General features: G+C 47.0%; 1 protein-coding gene across 1 annotated transcript in view; it reads left to right on the top strand.

Annotated features, from left to right (window-relative positions):
* The window catches only part of Oprd1 (opioid receptor delta 1), a 35,777-nt gene extending 18,368 nt beyond the window's left edge, over nt 1-17,409 (top strand). Inside the window, exons 2-3 of the mRNA XM_036180162.1 lie at nt 12,575-12,924; nt 15,850-17,409. Of these exons, the coding sequence (XP_036036055.1) occupies nt 12,575-12,924; nt 15,850-16,403 (904 nt within the window). The 3' untranslated portion in view covers nt 16,404-17,409. The remainder of the gene's footprint in view (nt 1-12,574; nt 12,925-15,849) is intronic.
* Nucleotides 17,410-20,121: the final 2,712 nt, after the last annotated feature.

Genomic DNA, 20,121 nt, shown 5'->3' with positions numbered 1-20,121 from the left:
AGAAAGCACTGAGCAGTGGTGGCGCACACCTTTGATCGCAGCACTTGGGAGGCAGAGGCAGGGGATCTCTGTGAGTTCAAGGCCAGCCTGGTTGTTCTACAGAGCGAGTTCCAGGACAGTCAAGGGTACACAGAGAAACACTATCTCAAAAAACAAATAATTAAAAAAGAGAGAGAAAGAATACAAATAAGCCACTAAGTGATTAGACCAGGCCGAAGTACTGAGAAGGGAAACCTTTGACCATCTCTGGGATCCCAGGGTCAGGTGCTTGGCACTCTGACTGGCCACCCTGAATTTTCCTGAGGAGAAAATCCTTCTTTAGATTCAGTGCCCATGAGGGCAGGTTTGGAGCTGAGGAAACCCAGCTCCCCAGACTCTACAGACTGTGTATGGAGCCACTGTGGCTCTGGTTGTACGGATGAGAAGAGAGGTTCCCTCACAGAGCACACTCAGTCTCCATCTGAGGAAGAAAAATGAACAGACGTGGTCCTCATCGTCCTGAGTCAGGCTCAGGAGGGATGGTGTTCAGGCCCTTGGTGTTTCAAGAAGACAGAGCATGCTGAGGTGGCTATTTGGGAGCATGTGCCCAGGCAGCTACATAATTCAAGATGAGCTAATGGGGATTTTTGACTTGGAAAAAAAAAAAAAAAGAAGGTTTCCTAAAAGCATTGAAGAGTCGATAGTGGTTCAGACAGAGCTTTCTCTGGGTCTGGTCCAATGGGTGGCATTTTTTTTTTTTCCTTTTTCCAGTGCTGAGGATAAAGCCAGGGCTCTTATGCATGCTAAGTGGGTGCTTTATCACTGAGCCACATCCCAGCCCCACAATGACAGATGCCTGGCATCATCATTCTTCTATCACTGATTCAGTAATCGAACCCACGTGGAGAAGGCCAGGGAGCTGGTTCAGCAGTTTAGAGCCAGAAGACCCAAGTCCAGTTCCCAAGAGCCACAGCTGCCTATAACTCTAATTCTAGGGGATCTGATGCCCTCTTCTGTCCTCCTCAGGCACTGCACTCACTTAGCATATATACACCTACACATAAATTAAATCTTTTTTAAAAAAACCCAAGTGGAAAAAACAGACAGACCAGTCTGTAATAGGGGACGGGAGGGGTGTTGTGGCAAAATGGTTAGCAGGTGCTGGCACTAGACTGCCAGAGTTAAATGCCCTCTTGTGCTAAACTAGATGTATGATCAGGAAAAGTCACTTCATCTCCATGCTTCAGTTTTTCTTCTCTGGAAGAGGTCAACATGTATTTTAGAAGGTCCTAAATGATTGACAGAGACGTAACAAGCTGAGCATGGTGAGGTGTGGGATTGACAGGGTAGGAGGTTGGTTGTCAACAGAGGTATTAAGACCCTTACTAACCCCCACCACCACCTATACGCCTTGCACAGCCAAGTGATTATCCTTCAGGACAGCAGGGCTTTTCCCCTGGAGGCTCTCTGGACCCAGGGTCAGCAAACACAGGGACGGAATGAAGAGCCAAATGGAGACGGGATGAGCCCATAAGCCCCTTCCCCAGCTCTGTAGCCAGAAGTTCCCAACACAGGTGGGAGAGGAAATTTAGAAATGAATTTCTTTTTCCTTTCTCTTTTTTTTTCTTCTTTCTTTGAGACAGGGTCTCATGCAACCCAGGCTGGCCTCATACTCACTATATAGCAGGGAATGTCCTTGAATTCCTGATATTTCTGCCTCTACCTCCCAAGTATGAACTTCATTGTCATGTGCTTCTATGCCCAGCTCTAGAAACTGATTTTTACCTGTTCTCAGTGTGAAAGTCCCCTTACACTCCCCACCCCCAATTAGTTTTCAGGACCCTCACGTGAAACCTCGAGTACACAGCTGCCTGTTCATGATTCAGGCTTCTGCTCCGCGATTGAATTTAGTCACATCTCACCAGACAGTTGAAGGGACTCTCCAGGATAAAAGAGAGAAGCCAAAGCAGGAAGACCAGCTAAGATAGTGAAGCAAGTTGACAATGCAGAGCACAAGAAAATAAAAAACTAAAATGACTAGTGTCGGCAGAGTTAAGAGCTGACGCTATAACCATGACACAAGAAGCTGTAACTTTTAGGGGAGAAGCGAGCATCGGGAAGATAAATTACCAGTCTCGGTACGTTTCAACAAGTAAGCAGAATGGTGGAGAGATAACGGAATGCTAATTCTCTGGAGGGTGTATAGAAAAAGACATTGAAGAAAGTCAGAGGACTGGAGTGGGGAGGTGGCTGGGTGGGTGCTGGCTGCATAAGCTGGAGGATCTGAGTTTGAGTGTCTGGCACGCGTGTAAAAGCAGGGTGCTGGGCAAGGCAGGAGGGAGGTGGAGGCGAGCAGGTTCCAGGAGCTCTCTGGACCGCCCATCTAGCTGAAATGGCGAGCCCCAGGTTCAGTGAGAAAGCCTGTCTCCAGAAAATAAGGTGGAGACCAAAAGAGGAAAACACCCGAGGTCAACCTGTGGTCTCCACACAGACATGCGTGTGTGAGCACACCTTGTACTCACAAACACAAGAAAGGAAGGAAGAAAATAAGTTAGAAGATCAATCCAGGAGGCCTGTTTTATACAGAGGAATATGAGTCTGCAGCCTGCAGATGAAGAGTCACCCCAAAGCACAGTGTCCCCAAATGGCAGACTACTGAGCTTAAAGGGAACATTCTAGGAGTTTCAGGGTCAGGGGGGCAGACTACATCAGGAAGCAGAGTGAACTAGTACTTCCGGAACTGCAAGGTAGGCCATGAGGGGACCATGTCCTCAAAGTTCTGATGGGAAATTATTTCCACCTATAATCATATTTATGTTCAAAGGAATTAGCAGTCAATATAAAGACAATTTCAGAGGAAGTGATAGAAATGTTGCCTCCATAAGCCTTTCTCAGGAAGTGGCTACAGGATGTGTTCCACCAAAGTGAGGGCATAAACCCGTATGCAGGGAGACACTGAAGCCAGGAAGCAAGGATAGCTAGCTAGTTTGAGAGAGCATCCAGTCTCGGACACAAATGGGGGAAAGAAGTATCTAGAAGGGAGCTCACTAGAAGAACACAGGGATACAGAAGTGATGTGGCTAAACAGAAAAGCATTTTGTAGGTCTGATGAAGTTTAGCAAGGTGCATGTAGAAACAAACAAGAAAGGAGTATTTAAAGCCTGGAACCTATAATCCCAGTGGATGGGGGAGGATCAGCAGTTCAAGGTCATCCTCAGTTACATCAAGTTCCAGGCCAGCCACGACCAAAATGTGCTTTCAAACATTCAAACTAAATAAAGACAATGATAAAAAAAGAGGCAGCTGAGTTTAAGGAAAAACAGTCTGATATAGAAATATAGGACAGAGATATGATAGGATAAAAGGGTAGATTATTGAATCTACTTTTAAAGAGCAACAACTTGCTTAAGAATGTTTTACATTGCTATGGATTTTAGTTTATTGATACAAATTTAAAGTTAATTTTATACTGTATGTATATTTCTACTCTTGGTTTTTGTTTGTTTGTTTTTGTTTTTTTCGAGACAGGGTTTCTCTTTGTAGTGCCTGTCCTGGATCTCGATCTGTAGACCAGGCTGGCCTTGAATTCACAGAGATCTGCCTGGCTCTGCCTCCCAAGTGCTGGGATTAAAGGCATGCTCTACCACCACCCAGCTTTCTACTCTTATTTAAGGTATATGTATTTGTGCAACTCATTTAAAATTGTAATGTATAATTAAGAAATACAGATTAATAATTAGTTTTCTATGATAGTCAAACTTATAGTCATGTTAGTTAAGTTTTCTAGGTATACATAGATATATTTCAATTAGGTAGATAATCTTCAACTACATCAAAGACCCCAGAAGGATATAACGTTACCTAAGTAAACAGGAAATGCATTATAAGCAACTTCTAAAATTCTGGAAATGACAGAAACAGCTACCTGCCTGGTCAGTCATCCAAAGATCCTCTGCAATGTTGGGACATCTATCTTCAGTCCATAGGCCTAGTCTCTCAGTCACTTCTTCCTGTGTCCTGTAGAATGTCTGACAGTCTCCTCTGTGAAGTAGGAACCCGAATGACCATCTTGTCTTGCAAAGTTCAGTGGTCACCTTCCTATGGGTCCTGCATGTCCAGTTTATACAGCATCCTGTCATCAGTCGACACAAAGGCACTTTCTTGCCCAGTGGCTAACTTTTGCCACCAAGAAAGTAAACTCCATAATGAGTTTATTCCATGCCCATTATCTTCTCTGAAGTAGGTTGGTGCTGCCAGGAGCAGACATGTCTCAATGTCCAGAAAGTAAAAATTCTTAAAACATTTAAAATGCCATGTTCTGTAAACATGTGTTTGAAAAACAAAGGAGATTACATTTAAGGTTTAAAAAAAGAAAGAAAAAGAAAAAAAAAAGAGGATATAGATAAGAGGTAGATTATTGAATCTACTAAAAAAAGATATAGAAATAATAGAATAAAGGGTAGATTATTGAATCTACTTTGAAAAGAAAAAAGAGAGGATATAAACATGATATAGATAAGGTAGATTATTGAATCTACTTTTAAAAGGCAACTACTAGTTTTAAATATTTTACATTGAATTAGATTTTTGTGTATTGTAACAGATTATATGTACTGATACAAATTTGAGATTTATTTTGTTAGAAAATACTGTATGTATATTTCTAATCTTGTTCAGGATATTGTATCTATTCAGTTCCTTTAACAATGTAATACGCCGGGCGGTGGTGGCGCATGCCTTTAATCCCAGCACTAGGGAGGCAGAGGCAGGCAGATCTTTGTGAGTTTGAGGTCAGCCTGGGCTACCAAGTGAGTTCTAGGAAAGGTGCAAAGCTACACAGAGAAACCCTGTCTCGAAAAACCAAAAAACCAAAAACCAAAAAAAAACCCCAATGTAATGCAATTTGCTAATCCTTGAATGTTATTATTACCAACTATTAGGATATAAAAAATGAAAATTAGTAGTTAGACATTACAATTGAATTTGTAGTCATATTAGTTATGTTTTCAAGGTCAAGCAGAGATATATTTTAGATAGACAGGTCATCTTTAAACCCTTCATGAAGATTACCTACCTAATTGAAATATATTTATGTATACCTAGAAAACTTAACTAACATGACTATAAGTTTGACTATCATAGAAGATTAATTATTAATTTGTATTTCTTAATTATATATTATAATTTTAAATGAATTGCATAAACATAATACCTTAAACAATAGTAGAAATATACAGTATAACAAAATTAAATTTGTATCAATAAACTAAAATCAATAGCAATGTAAAACATTTTTAAGCAAGTTGTTGCTCTTTAAAAGCAGATTCAATAAACTACCCTTTTATCCTGTCATATCTATATCCTATACTTCTCTTTTTGGTTTTTCAAGACAGGGTTTCTCTGTGTACCCTTGACTGTTCTGGCTCTCTCTCTCTCTCTCTCTCTCTCTCTCTCTAGTCCAGGCTGTCCTTGAACTCACAGAGATCCACCTGCCTCTGCCTCCTGAGTGCTGGATTAAAGGTGTGCACCACCACCGCCTGGCTTATCCTATACTTCTATATCATATCTCCCTTTCTTCTTTAGAAAGAGATTGACTATGACCAATAACAATTTGTAACCAACAATCTAAACAAAAACAAACATCCATAATCCATTTTTTGGGAATGTGAGCATAGTGTTCTAGGCTACTTCCTAGGGGGCACTGGTAGTCTTATGAGGATCCTAAGAGAATTTGAGATAGTGGTCAAGTCCTGGGAAGACTCTCTATAACCTTTATTGATAGATACCATCTGTTAAGGTTCAGGAGGTCTGGCTTGATCAAATCTGATCTGTCTTAACCGGGAACAAATCCATAGCCTCTTGCTTCCTGTGGAAACAAAAGCAGAGCCTCCTTTCCAAAGCAACATATCATCTGTGTTGGTGGTATAGTGGTGATCATAGCTGCCTTCCAAAGCAACATATCCTTAGATTCAAATTTTGAAGTCAAGATACCTTTAAAATATACATATTGGTTTAACTGAGCAGCCTTTATAATTACATGTCTTTCTGCAGTTAAAAATCCCAAAGACAATATAATCCAGACTCTCTGTGTGATTTCTATCTTTTTTTTTGAGACAGAGTTTCTCTGTGTAGCTTTGCGCCTTTCCTGGAACTCGCTTTAGGCTGGCCTCAAACTCACAGAGATCCTCCTGCCTCTGCCTCCCGAGTGCTGGGATTTAAAGGCGTGTGCCACCACTGCCCGGCTCTGAAGACTTTATATTTAAAACTATCTGTTTCCTTATATAACTGTCTATATTCCTTTTCCCTTTTCTTTTAAGCCTACATACATCTTTACACACACTGTAAACTGTTTAGGGTTTATCCCATCTGAATCTGTCTTATTGTGAATCTACTGCTTTAAACTGCAACATGGCTAGGACTGAAATGGCAGCTTTGGCTGCTGGTTTTGCCCACCTCAGCTTTCCAACATGGTGGAACCATGTTTACCACCTGCTCTGATGGAACCATGCTCATTGATGACTCTGTGAAGCAGTGGGTCTCTGCCTCCATCCAGCAGCATGTAGCCCAAAAACCTTTTCTTTCTTTCTTTTTTTTTTTTTTGTCTGTACTAGCAAAAGCTATATCCACCACACACCATGCCGTATAGCTTGCAGACACCACTATGTACAGTTGCAGGAATTTGCCATGCTGCACTCAAGCCCATATGCTGTGAACCCGCCATACTGTAGTTCAAGTCCGTAGGCCATGACATCTCTGTACCTTGACATCTCTATATCTCAACTTGCATGAGACATGAAGTAGAAAGCTGTTTTTGGCTCTGTTATTTTGTGTTTAGAAGCCCCTTTTTAAACTCTTTTAGGCCTTATGGATATTTGAGAGCCCTGTATTGGTACACCAAATTTAGTTGGAAGTTTTCCTGTGTCCTGGCCAGCCATCAGGACAAATCTCTCCCACTCGCATTCCCCAAGTAAACACACAGAGGCTTATATTAATTATAACTGCTCGGCCATTAGCTCAGACTTATTACTGACTAGTTCTTAAACTTAAATTAACCCCTAATTCTTTTGACTGCTTAGCCTTGACATCTTGCTTCCTCTGTGTATGACTAATGACTTCTGACCCAGCCTTTCTCTTCCCAGAATTCTCCTCATTTGCTTATCCCATCTGTACTTCCTGCCTGGCTACTGGCCAATCAGCATTTTATTTATCAACCAATCACAGCAACACATATTTACAGTGTACAGAATGACATTCTGCAGCAACAATATGTACAAGGATGTCAATGTCCATATGATTTACTCTTTGTTTAAGAAGTAGGCAGATAATGGTAAAAACAAAGTCAATCCTGGGCTGCTGAGATGGCTCAGCCGGTAAGGTGTCTGCTGCCAAGTCTGATGGTCTCCATGTGGGTGGATAACATGCATGTGTGTACATACCTATAGCTCAGCAGCTGGGTGAGAAGGTCATCTGAGCCTACACATTGGAGACCAGCCTGGGCAACATAGTGAGACTCTCTATATATAAATATTAAAATAGATGGTAATTATATATACATATATATTTTAAAAAGCAAATCCTGAATGTTTTTCTAAAATGCTTATCTGGTTCTCTGGGCACAGAGAAGACAGCCCCCTGCAGGTGGCAGGGCCATGACTTCTGGCTTCAGGAGGAAACATATGTGTTTATGACCTGAAAACTGTCTTGTCTTTCTGTGCTGATTATTGGGTTAAAATGACAGGGTTTATAAAGTGAAGCAGTCTGGGACTGTTTCATAGAATGTGAGGTCTGTGTAAAGCCGGACCGACGCTGTGAGCGTGAGCCAATGAGATTCTAGGATTGTCATTATCTTACTTAACCGAATGTAAACTCCAAGAAGTATTGTCTAAAACTGACAAATGAAGAGAAAGCCATCTGTGGTGGTATTGTGTTCCCCAAAATATTGTGCACCCTAATAAACTTATCTGGGGTCAGAGAACAGAACAGCCACAATATTAAACATGAGGATAGGCAGTGGTAGCACACATCTTTAATCCTAGCATTCCAGAGGCAGAAATCCATCTATTCAAGGATACAACCAAGCATGGTGACTCACACCTTTAATCCCAGAAAGTGAGCCTTTAATCCCAGGGAGTGATGGCAAAAACACAAAGATATATAAGGCGTGGGGACCAGAAACTAGAAGCTTTTGTCTGGTTAAGCTTTTAGGATTGAAGCAACAGTTCAGCTGAGATTCACAGTCTGAGGAAACAGGATCAGCTGAGGAACTGGCGAGGTGAGGTAGCTGTGGCTTGTTCTGCTTCTCTGATCTTCCAGCATTCACCCCAATAACTGGCCTCAGGTTTGATTTTATTAATAAGAACTTTTAAGTTTCCTGCTATAGCCATCTAAGTATATTCTTTTACATTTTTATTTTATATTTTATGTGTTGGGTGTTTTGCCTGCAAGTATGTCTTTGTACCATGTGTATGTAGTACCCATGGAGGGCAGAAGAGGGTGTCAGATCCCCTTGGAATTGGAGTTACAGACAGTTGTCAGCCACCATGTGGGTGCTGGGAACTGAACCTCTGGATGAGCAATCAGTTCTCTGCACTGCTGAGCCATCTCTCTAGCCCCAGATATTAAAAACATTTTTTTTACTACATGTATTTATTTGTGTATGGGTATGGGACATATGTGCCATGGTGTGTCTGAGAGAGTCAGAGGGCAACTTGTGGGAGTCAGTTTTATCTTTCTGATATGTGGGTTCTGGGAATGGAACTCAGAATTTGAGACCTAACAGTCAGGAGAACAGCTGGAGCATTCGCCATGGTTGCTTGTGGGGAGCAGAACTGAGGAGAGAGAACAGAGGACGATGCTGGCTCTCTGTGGCGCTCTACACTTTGTGTTACATTGGCAAGAATACAATTTTCTACTGTTTTGATAGTTGTAGTTTGGAAATTTGTCCACCAGACCAATACAGAGGTGTGTCTCCGGAAAAACAGCTTGCTAGACCGCCAAGCTGAGTAGTATAGGCGTGACCAGACATAGGAAGGCGTGCTGATCTGTGGGGATGGTGGTGACAAACTGTAGAAGTTCACACAGTGTGCTACACAGATCTGCCTTCCAGAGGGGACAGCCTGAGTCTTGTGGATGATGAACTTGAAGAGAGGCTGCGACCTGAGTCCCCGAGAGAGCTCGTGTGCCCTGGAATAAGACATGATACTTGTCTGACGGAGCCTGCTGCTTTCAGGCAACAAAATGGTCCAAGTCCTCTAACTCAGGGAGTGTAGAGAGGCCAGAGTCCTGGGAGTACAGAGAATTCCATCAGTGAGAACACAGGGCAGTGATGTGTGCTAAAGAGACAGAGCAGCCCAAGAGAAGGCGATTGGGGTGGGCCTCTCGGAAGAGGTGATGTCTGAATAGAGACGCGAGTTAAGTGGCAAGCGATGCAAATTTGGGGGATGAGGGTAGCAGTAAGTCCAGAAGTCCCGAGGAGGGCTGGGATTTTCATGTTGGAGCAGGAGCGGAAAGGCTTGTGTGGAGGACATTAGTCAAAGAGTAGGTTTGGAGAGCCTGGAGCCCAGAGGTGGCTGGAGCCAACTTACGGCACAGAGAGGGCGCTTTGGGGAGGTCCTGGGAACTGAGAGCAGAAATGGGGTATGATTTGTTTAGCAGCTGGAGCAGGGGCCTAAGGAGGCCATCAGTGAAGGGTGAGGCTTTGGATGACAAGAGAGAGGGAGGCCCTTCAGCCCAACATGGACCAGCCCCAGCTGCCTCAGCTCCCACTCACCAGCAGCCCAGCCCCCTCTTAGGATGGAAGGATCCATCACAAATCAAAATAGCAGGCAAAGAACAGCCTCGAATTGTTCTGTGTAAGAGAGGAGAAATTAGGCAAGTCAGCTGTGGGCTCGAGACCGCCTCCCACACAGCTGTGATTCGCACCCGATGAAGACACACTTCCTAAGACTCCCAATCCTGCTGGCTCCTAGCAAAAAGTTTTGCTGCTCCAGACCCAGAGCAAAGAGTAGATATTTTGGGACAGACGCTGGTCTTGGAGGACAATGAGGGAGTCTTTTTTTTTTTTTTTTTTTTTTTTTTTTTAAAATAACTAAAAAAATCCTCTGATACATCCCAGAAAAGTTTCAACAGCTGAAAGTTTGGTCGGTCTTTCTCAAATACCAAGTACCAAGGTGGGCCTGGTGGGCTCATGCCCACCTTTAATCCCAGCACGTGGGAGGCAGAGACAGGCAGATCTCTGTGAGTTCAAGGCCAGCCTGGTCACATAGTGAGTTCCAGGACAGACAGGGTTCAGAAAACAAACAAGAAGAGTTCAAGGTTATCCTTGGCTATATATTGAGCTTGAAGCCAACGGGGGCTACTAGAGTCCTTATCTCATATCCTTCTGCCCTACCCCCACAAAAGGAAAAAGATGCAGAGACCAAGGACTCCTTTACAATCCCACCTCTGATCTGCTGGATTTGTTGTTGTTGTGGTGGTGGTGGTGGTGGTGGTGGTGATGGTGGTACTGCTGCCACCAAGGATACAACCAGGCATCCCCTGTACCAGTCAGTAAGTTATACCTGCAGCTCAGGTCTGCTAAACCTGAGTCTCTAGAATTGGGGCTTTTAATCTCCATTCTTAATAAGCACACCTCTACTCCAAGCAGTTATTCTGAATGCAAGCATAAGAACCGCTTTAGTCACAGCCTGAAGCCCATTGTGGGAGACACGAGATAATGGAAGGGCAAAGAAACAGCAGGGCTCACTGAGATCACACAGCCGCAGCACAGTGCCCCGGTGAGAGCCGAAGACACCCCGACTGGCCTCCTGCTCTCCCCCATCAGTGTCTTGCTCTTCTCTTTTAGTGTCTGCTACCCAGTGTGAGGGTGCTCTGGTGTTTTTTATTTTGTTTTGTTGGGAAAGTGTCTCCTATAGCCTAGGCTGGCCTTCAGCCCTCTAAGTAGCCAAGGCTAACCTTGAACTCGTAATCTTCCTTCTGCCACATTGTCCAAATGCTGGAATTATAGGTGTATACCACCCCAGCTGAAGATTTTGTTTGTATTTCCAAGACAGGGTCTTGCTATGAAGCCCAGGCTAGCCTCAAACTTGCAATCCTCCTGCTTCAGCTTCCTGAGTGCTAGGATTACGATTTTGGGTACTCACTTGCCCCTCCCCCTGCAGTTGGGCTCTGCCTTTAGAAATCACTTTCTCCACTCTCAGGGCTCTTTTAGCCGTAACCTGACACATGAAGACTTGCTCATGCTAGCTGCCCTTCCATGTCCTTGCTCCTGCTAGCTGCCCTTCATGTCCTTGCTCCTGCTAGCTGCCCTTCCATGTCCTTGCTCATGCTAGCTGCCCTTCCATGTCCTTGCTCATGCTAGCTGCCCTTCCATGTCCTTGCTCATGCTAGCTGCCCTCCCATTTCTTACCAGTCCAAGGTGTAAGAGCGATTCTTACCTTGGCTCTGTGTGGCTGTGCTTTTATGATGACGATGATGCTCTGGGACAGTCTCCTCCATACCACCCTGCGCCCAGCTCAGGCCCTGTACGTAAGGCATCATGACTGTATGTACTGACCGGGCAAGGGCCAGCTGCATCGTTGATGGCTAAATGCAGCCCAGAGCGTGGAGTATGCTGGGAGTGTTAGGAGCAGTTTGGTTGCACCATCTGGCCTGACGTCTGGGCTTAGGCCCTGGGTTAGACTTGAGACAATGAATGTGGCTCACCTTCCTCGCAGCAGGGGACAGGAAAGGGGATGAACCACAGCATTCACGGAGGGATGGGTCTACTCGTGTGGGGCTAGAAAGCCTGGATGGAACCAAGAAAGGGCCAGGAGTCCTGGGCTACCACACAGGACACTTCAAGGGGTGTAAGGTCCCAGCAGAACCCCTCACTCAGAGCTGACCACCCATATTCCCCAGAGACCCGGTAAATGCCCTGACCCCCAACTTCGTACTGTATAGATGAAGAATAACATCCCAGGGCGGGGAGAATGGATTCTGCCAGAAGTTGTTCTCTGACCTCTGCTGGGCATGCCCTCTGGCGGCTGAGCTACAACCTGCCTTTGTCCTGGGTGCATAAGCCCTGGGCTCAGGGCTACATTCTATATCATCTCACTAAATTTTTACAAGTGTAAAAACTGTAAAAATTCATTCCCTGACCCCTTCCCCCTTCCTCCTCTTTCCTCCCTCCCTCCCTCCCTCCTTTCTTTCTTTCTTTCTTTCTTTCTTTCTTTCTTTCTTTCTTTCTTTCTTTCTAAAAGGTGTCATTATGCTGCTCAAGCTCATCATCTTCCTGCTTCAGCCTCCCAGGTGATCAGATCACAGGTTCCGGAGAGATTCTTACCTATCTGCTTCCGGGAGAAGAGTGATGGTCAACTGGGCTCCAATCCCACCTTGGCTCCCAACCTTTTTACTTTGTTGTTTTTTTGATTTTTGTTTTTTGATAAAGGGCCTCACATAGCCCAGGCTGGTCTGGAACTCCCAGTCCTTGTGGGTTAGCCTCCTGAGTGCTGGGATGATAGGCATTGATGCCACACTGGTCCTGCCCTTTATTTCCTCAGTTTAATGGAAACTGAAATCCATGAAGTGGATAGTTACCCATGCTCTTCCTTCTAAGGTATACTAAGTTGAAGACTGCCACCAATATCTACATCTTCAACCTGGCCTTGGCTGATGCACTGGCCACCAGCACTCTGCCCTTCCAGAGTGCCAAGTACCTGATGGAAACATGGCCGTTTGGAGAGCTGCTGTGCAAGGCTGTGCTGTCCATTGACTACTACAACATGTTCACCAGCATCTTCACGCTCACTATGATGAGTGTGGACCGCTACATTGCCGTCTGCCACCCGGTCAAGGCCTTGGACTTCCGGACGCCTGCCAAGGCCAAGCTGATCAACATATGCATCTGGGTCCTGGCATCAGGTGTCGGGGTCCCCATCATGGTCATGGCGGTGACCCGACCCCGGGGTGAGTGAGAGAGGAAGCTGCAGCATGGGTCTCGGCCTGACCGCCTGTTGGCCTCTGTGGATTTATTTGGCATTTATTTGGGCAAGTGGGAGTGGTTACCAGTGGTGGCATGGGTTACAGAGCGATGAACGGAGGATTGCCTGGTGGGGTGGAGAGTCAGCTGAGTGTGGGTGGTAGACTGCCTTGAAGATGAATGACTGGTTGGTAGGTTGCTGGCCAGAAGGAATTAATAATAGGATTGTGACTGGCAGGCCAGGACTGTGGATTCCAGGGCAATGGATAAATACCGAAGTGTGATTGTCACTGACCAGTGAGCAGCAGAGGCCACAGGATCTGCAGACCCATCCGAAGCTCCCCCTTATCCCCTTTGAAAACCACTGGAGAGATGGCTCAGTGGTTAAGAGTACATACTGCTTTGTGAGGACCTGAGTTCAATTCCCAGCATCCACATCAGATGGCTTACAAGTGCCTGTAACCCCAGCTCCAGGCAGAATCTCACACACCTCTGACCTCTGTGGGCACTTGCATTAATGTGCCCATCACCTCCTCCATATACATAATTAAAATCATAAAACTTTTTAAAAAAGAAAAAGAAAATCACTGGAAGTCAAGTATATAATATATGCAGGGCTATAATCCTGACTCTTAGGAGCTTGGGGCAGAGAGAGCAGCCTGGGCTTTGTAGTAAGAATCTGGAGAGAAGGACTTAGTGGGAGGATGGAGCTCAGTTGATAGAGTGCTTACCCAGCATGCACAGAGCCCTGGGATCAATCCCCAGCACTTTATAAATCAGGTGCTGTATACCTGTCAGCCTTGCAAGAGGATCAGGCATTCAGGGCTAGCTTTAGCTCTATAATGAGTTTTAGGCCACCCTGGGCTACATAAAACCCTCACTCAAAAACAAAGAGAGAAATGACCTGAATGGCCTGCTGGGAGTGGCAGACAGGTGCATCTCCTGGGATATCTGTATTAGTCTCTATAGCTGCTGTAACAAGCATCCCCAAAGTTCAGGGGCTTAACATGGAAGTTTATTCTCAGTTCACTACAATCCACTAGGTGGGAAGAGGATAGTTTGGGGGTAACCCAGGCTCCCAGGGAAGATGTCCAAATCTTCCACTATTGGCGTCTGGCTAGCACATAAATACAGAAGGAAGTCAGGAGAAATCATAACCACTTTTCAATGCTATCATCCATCCTTTCCTAGTGTTGGCTGCTCATATGGCCCTACCATGATGTAAGGAAGGGTGCCTATACATTAGTAACCAACCTCTGAGTGGTACCTCCTCATAGATAAGACAGGACACCGCTCTCCCGCTCCCCCCCCCCCCCCCCCCCGGTCTCTCTCTAACTGAGGCACAGTGTAGAGTGATACATGCCCATAACCCCAGCACACAGGAGACTGAGACAGAAGAATTCTGAATCCAAGGCCACTTTATATTATATATCCAGACCTTGGTTGAAAGAAAAAAGAACGGAATCAAGTCAAGTGGTTTAGTTCCAGCCTCCCAGGCAGGCACTTGATGGAACTTGACCTTCGACCCAAGGCTCCTGCCTTCAGGTCTCTCCTTCCTTTTGGTCCTTGGGTAGAAATCTGTAGAGGCTTGATTCAGGGTAGGGAAGGGGATGAGGGTTTGTGGGAAACTTCTTAGATACCTCGACCCTCATAAGGGCAGAGCCCCCAGTGCCATTATACAGCCTTCAAGCAATTGGTTTTGACTGAGCAGCAGGGCCCCATTGCTCTGTCAGCCCTGCTGGGAGTTGAACCAGATGGACCTCCTGACTCCTCCCTCTCCCATACACACAGTGATCCTCAGTCATCCCCAGGGGTCCTGCCAGCCTGAAGTACCACAGACATTTTCTTGCCCCTTTCTTATAACTCTCAGGCTGCGAGTCTACTGTGTGGCTCCAGATTTTAGGCATCCCCTGGGCAGCTTCCGGCCTGTATCAGAAGCCTAAAACATCCTCTGAGATGCTCATGTGGCCCAAGCCTGTTCTCCAGGAAACATCCCTTCCTTCTTCTTTCTACAGGGCTGGCTGTTGGGAAGGACTCTGTTTTTTATTTCACTTTTGGATATAGTCTCAATATGTGACTTTGTCTAGCCTTGCAGTTGAGATGCTCTTGCCTCAGGCTCCTGAGTGGTGGTTTGTGCCACCTCACCTGGTGCAAGGTTGCTGTTGACATTAGCTGGGATCTGCATGCTGTCCTTTAACCTCCACATATGTGTGTCACATACACACAGAACAAATCAATCTAAATCAATCTAACTATAACTAAAGAAATGTGCATTTGACTATTAGCCCCACCATAAGGAAGCTTGAAGTCAGTAAGTAATTTGTCCAAGGCCATACGCATCTGGGCTGGAGTCAGACGCCTAACTCAGGCTTTTTTTTTGGGGGGGGGATAGGCTCTCATGTAGCTCAGGCTAGCCTAGAAGCTAATGTAGTCAAGGATAACCTTGAACTTCTGATCTTCCTTACCTCTATCTTCTGAGTTGCTTGGATTACATGCATGTACCATCAGGTCACGTTTATACAGTGCTGGGAATTGAACCTAGGGCCTAGTGCATGCAAGGCAAACCTTCTAGCAACTGAATTACATCCCCAGCCTTACCTTCTAATTCAATCTTCAGTACTGATGACCCATTGGAGCAGTTTTGGAAGTGGCTAAGGGGTCTGCTGAGTTAACACAATGATAAATTATTAATGCTGTCCATGGGCATAGAGGCTTACCAAGGGCCCGAGAGAAGACACAGAAGAAGACCTCCCAGATGAAGGCCAATTCTGGGGTCTTCAAGCATAAGACGGAGTTCACCAAGTAAAGGGACAGTCTAGGTGTCAGTCAGTCATCTTAAAGGGGACAAGCAGACAGAGCCCCTTAGGCACACAGACCTCTGACCCCTGTCTTTCCTTGTTCCCCGGACTCAGATGGAGCTGTGGTATGCATGCTTCAGTTCCCCAGCCCCAGCTGGTACTGGGACACGGTGACCAAGATCTGCGTGTTCCTCTTTGCCTTCGTGGTGCCGATCCTCATCATCACCGTGTGCTACGGCCTCATGCTGCTGCGCCTGCGCAGTGTGCGCCTTCTGTCCGGCTCCAAGGAGAAGGACCGCAGCCTGCGGCGCATCACGCGTATGGTGCTGGTGGTGGTGGGTGCCTTCGTAGTGTGCTGGGCGCCCATCCACATCTTCGTCATAGTCTGGACGCTGGTGGACATCAATCGGCGCGACCCACTTGTGGTGGCCGCGCTGCACCTGTGCATTGCGCTGGGCTACGCCAACAGCAGCCTCAACCCCGTGCTCTACGCCTTCCTGGACGAGAACTTCAAGCGCTGCTTCCGCCAGCTTTGTCGCGGGCCCTGCGGCAGCGGCGGCGGCCGTCAGGAACCCGGCAGCCTCCGCCGTGCCCGCCAGGCCACCGCGCGGGAGCGCGTCACCGCCTGCACCCCCTCCGACGGCCCTGGCGGTGGTGCCGCCGCCTGACCTACCCGACCCTACCCCTAAGCACCCCACCCAAGTGAAGTGACCTGGTGCCAGGCCACACTGAGCCCCCTGGGAGGCCAGGGCCACCGTCTGGGCGGCTGGAACGGGGCCTGCGCAGAGGGGTGGCCTCCGGTAGGGGCGGGGCATGAGGGATCCAAGGCCCTGGGTTGGAGGGGTGGGGGCAGAGCTGGCGACTCCAGAGAGTGAGAGACATCAGAGGCTCGAAATTGGATCCATGAATAAGGCCTCTCCAATGGAGCTTCAAGCCTTGGGGCAGCCTCGGGCTCTGGCCTTTTGAACACCCAGTTCCAGTCTAAGATCTGAGGATTTCAGCTCTAGAAACCAGGAGGGGCAGTGATGGGGTCGATGATTTCATGGCTGTGAGATTCTGAGCCTTTGTGTTACGGGGAGGAGCCTCTTCTTAGGGGAGGTGAGAGGACCAGGTAGCCAGGAAGGGTACTTAATTAAGGATTTGGTTCGGAGATAACTCCCCCTCCTCGGGGCGAGGCGGGGGAGGCGGAGGGGGTTGCCTCAGTTTGGAGAAGAGTACAGGCTCTCACTATGCTCTAACTAACTGGCTAAACTTGCTGGTGCTAGGTCTAGTTCAACTTCTCTATAGAGACTGTGAGCTGGGCCTGATGGGGTAGCCTTGTGTCATCCCGGTCATACTGGAGGCTGAGACTGGAGTAAAGACCAGCCTGGGCAACTTAGTGTCTAAAAATAAGAAGTAAAGAGGGCTGGGGGTGTAGCTGTGGCAGGGTGTTTGTGTGAGGCTCTGGGACCAATGAAACAAAACAACCCTCCAAACAACAGCAAAACCAAACAAAATATAAACCGTATTGGTGACTCTGAATTGGATGTCATCCGGACCCAGGCGTCCGTCCCTGTGGGGCTGGAGGCAGGTCGTGGGACAGAAGCATGGCTCCTTGGATACTGGAGCAAGGCCCCCAGAATCACGGTGGGTGTCTTTGGTTTTTCGAAACAGGGTTTCTCTGTGTAGCCCTGGCTGTCCTGGAACTCGCTCTGTGGATCAGGCTGGCCTCGAACTCACAGAGGTCCTCCTGCCTCTGCCTCCCGAGTGCTGGGATTAAAGGCGTGCACCACTACTGCCTGGCCCAGAATCAAGTTCTAATAGGATCCTCGAGGCTCAGGAGGATTCTGAGAAGGTTCCAGGACTCCAAAACACAGTGAGCCTTTGTGCCAAGAAGTGGAAGTAGAGCTGGCTCAGTGGTTAAGAGCACTTGTTGCCCTTGCAGAAGACACAGGTTCGATTCCCAGCACCCACATGGTGGCTCCCAACCACCTGTAACTCCAGTCCCAGTCAATCTGATGTCCTCTTCTGACCTCTCTGGGCACCAGGCATGTCATGGTGCATACACACACATGCAGGCAAAATACTCAGACACATAAAGTAAGTCTTTTAACAACATAAAAGTGGGGGGCTGGAGAGATGGCTCAGAGGTTGAGAGCACGGGCTGCTCTTCCAGAGGTCCTGAGTTCAACTCCCAGCACCCACATGGTGGCTCACAACCATCTGTAATGAGATCTGGTGCCCTCTTCTGTATACATAATAAATAAATAAATCTTTTTAAAAAGCCCACAAAAGTGGAGCTGGGCATAGTGGTGCACGCCTTTAATCCCAGCACTCGGGAGGCAGAGGCAGGAGGATCTCTGTGAGTTCGAGGCCAGCCTGGGCTACAGAGCGAGACCCAGGACAGGCACCAAAACTACACAGAGAAACCCTGTCTCGAAAAACCAAAAAACAAAACAAAACAAAAAACAAGCAAAATGAGACAAAAGTGTGTGCTGGGGAAGAGTAGACAGCAAAGCAGGAGGCCGAGGTGTCTGCTTACAGGTTAAATCATGAAGCCTGAGGGTGGATGCTTTTGGGGTTCCCAGAGCCCTAGTGCTTATGGATCAGTCCTGGATCACAGAGACTCACCTTGTTTGAGTACCCCATGTGTGGCCCTTTAATGTGAGGGGGGTTATCAGAACTACCAAATCCTTGGACCCTTGATAAGAACCTGGAAGAAATCCCTTCCCTTCCTCCAGCATCTGGCTGCCCATCAGATGTCTGGTGTCAGTGACCCTCAGGGTCTAGAGCTGCCCAAATAGGATGCACCTTGAAGGCACTGAGGGAAGGAGGCTTTTATAGCAGTGATGTCGGCATGGTCCTTTGCTGCCTCTCCATCCCCCCCGTCCCCCGCTCTAGCTGCCCTCTTTAAGCTGCTGCGAATGGACATAGACACTTACCAAGGCGTTCCTGGATCCTAGCTCCCCTGGATGTCGCCATTTGCCTTGTCCCCTGTTCCTCCCCCACTGCCTCAGCAACCTGCCCCTGACTCCGTATTGAAGCAGCCTGCTGACATCCTTGTAAAAACAAATTTAATTCTCTTCCTTTTTTGGGACAGATGGAAAGAAATTGACGTCTTTGTCTCAAACAAAAAAAGAAAGGAGAGAGAGAAACAATATACCTCTTTTCTTTTTGACAGCCATTCCTTTGGAAGGAAAGCCGGAAGCTACCACTCCAGCAGGGACTGAACCCACCTTCGGGGAGGCAGGAGCTAGGCTAGCGGGGAGGGTCCCTGAATGAAGCACTGTCCTTTTCTCTGTGTGACGTCCCTAGAGCCACGGACCTTGGGATCTCTATGCCTGAGATGTGGTGAGATGGTTACCACTGTCATCAGGCCTGCTCGGCTACCGTAGCCTGCAGCCTAGCCACAAGGCTGACCTTCACCACCAAAGTGGTCACCATGGCCAGAGATTTCTGTTTGAGCGTGGTGGGGTCACCGTGCAGAAGACCCTCCCGGACACACTCTACTGGAGAGTCCTCCCACTACTTGGGAGGTGGCAGAGGAAGGGGACAGATATTCAGGATTCAGGGCAGACTCCAGAAGCAGGTGACACAGGAGTTGGGCTGTGTCTCTTCCTTGCAAGGACTATGACCTATGTCCCACCAGGGCAAGCCTGTCTTAGAGCCTCTCCAATGCCCTTACTGCTTTCTCCTGTGGGAGTGAGAACTCACTTTTATTTTCTTGAGATAGTCTGATGTAGCCCAAGCTGGCCTTGAACTCCTGACCAGTCAGAGCCTCCTGAGTATTGTTATTACAGGTGTGGTTTATTGTCTAAACATGGATTGATTGTTTGTGTCTGTGTGGGGGCATTGCTCTTGCCATAGTGCACAGGTGGGGTCAGAGGACAATTTGGGAGAGGTTCGACCTTCTTCCATATGTGTCTCTAGAGATTTGAACTTAAGTCATCAGGCTTGACTGCAAGGACCTTTATCCACTGAGCCCAATTTCAAATTTTTCTTTTTGTTATTTATTTATTTATTTATTTATTTATTTATTTATTTATTTGTGTGTGTGTGTGTGTGTGTGTGTGTGTACGTACACATTGGCCTGCCACGGCACCTCCCAAGTGCTTAGATTATAGGCATATGTTACCACATCCAACAAGATCTGGCTGCTTTTTTCCCCTTTCTGATACCAAGAGACATTTGTCCTGGGACAGCCAAGGCTGGGCCAGACCATGTGTAGTCAAGGTAACACAAGTGTATTGAAATCTTTCTATTAGACTGTGCACTCTGGGCACTGAGACCCAGAAGTCAGTCAGACATGTCTCCTCTCTGAGGCAGCTCCAGCCAGTGCTGGGAGGCAAATCCTACATCTGTGATTGTATGGTGGTGTGACAAGTCCAGTGACAGTCCAGTGACGGC

This window comes from Onychomys torridus, chromosome 2 (genome assembly GCF_903995425.1).
Source record: "Onychomys torridus chromosome 2, mOncTor1.1, whole genome shotgun sequence".
Classification (NCBI taxonomy): domain Eukaryota; kingdom Metazoa; phylum Chordata; class Mammalia; order Rodentia; family Cricetidae; genus Onychomys; species Onychomys torridus.
The sequence above is the reverse complement of the archived record's forward strand: the minus strand, read 5'-3'. Positions and strand labels throughout refer to the sequence as shown.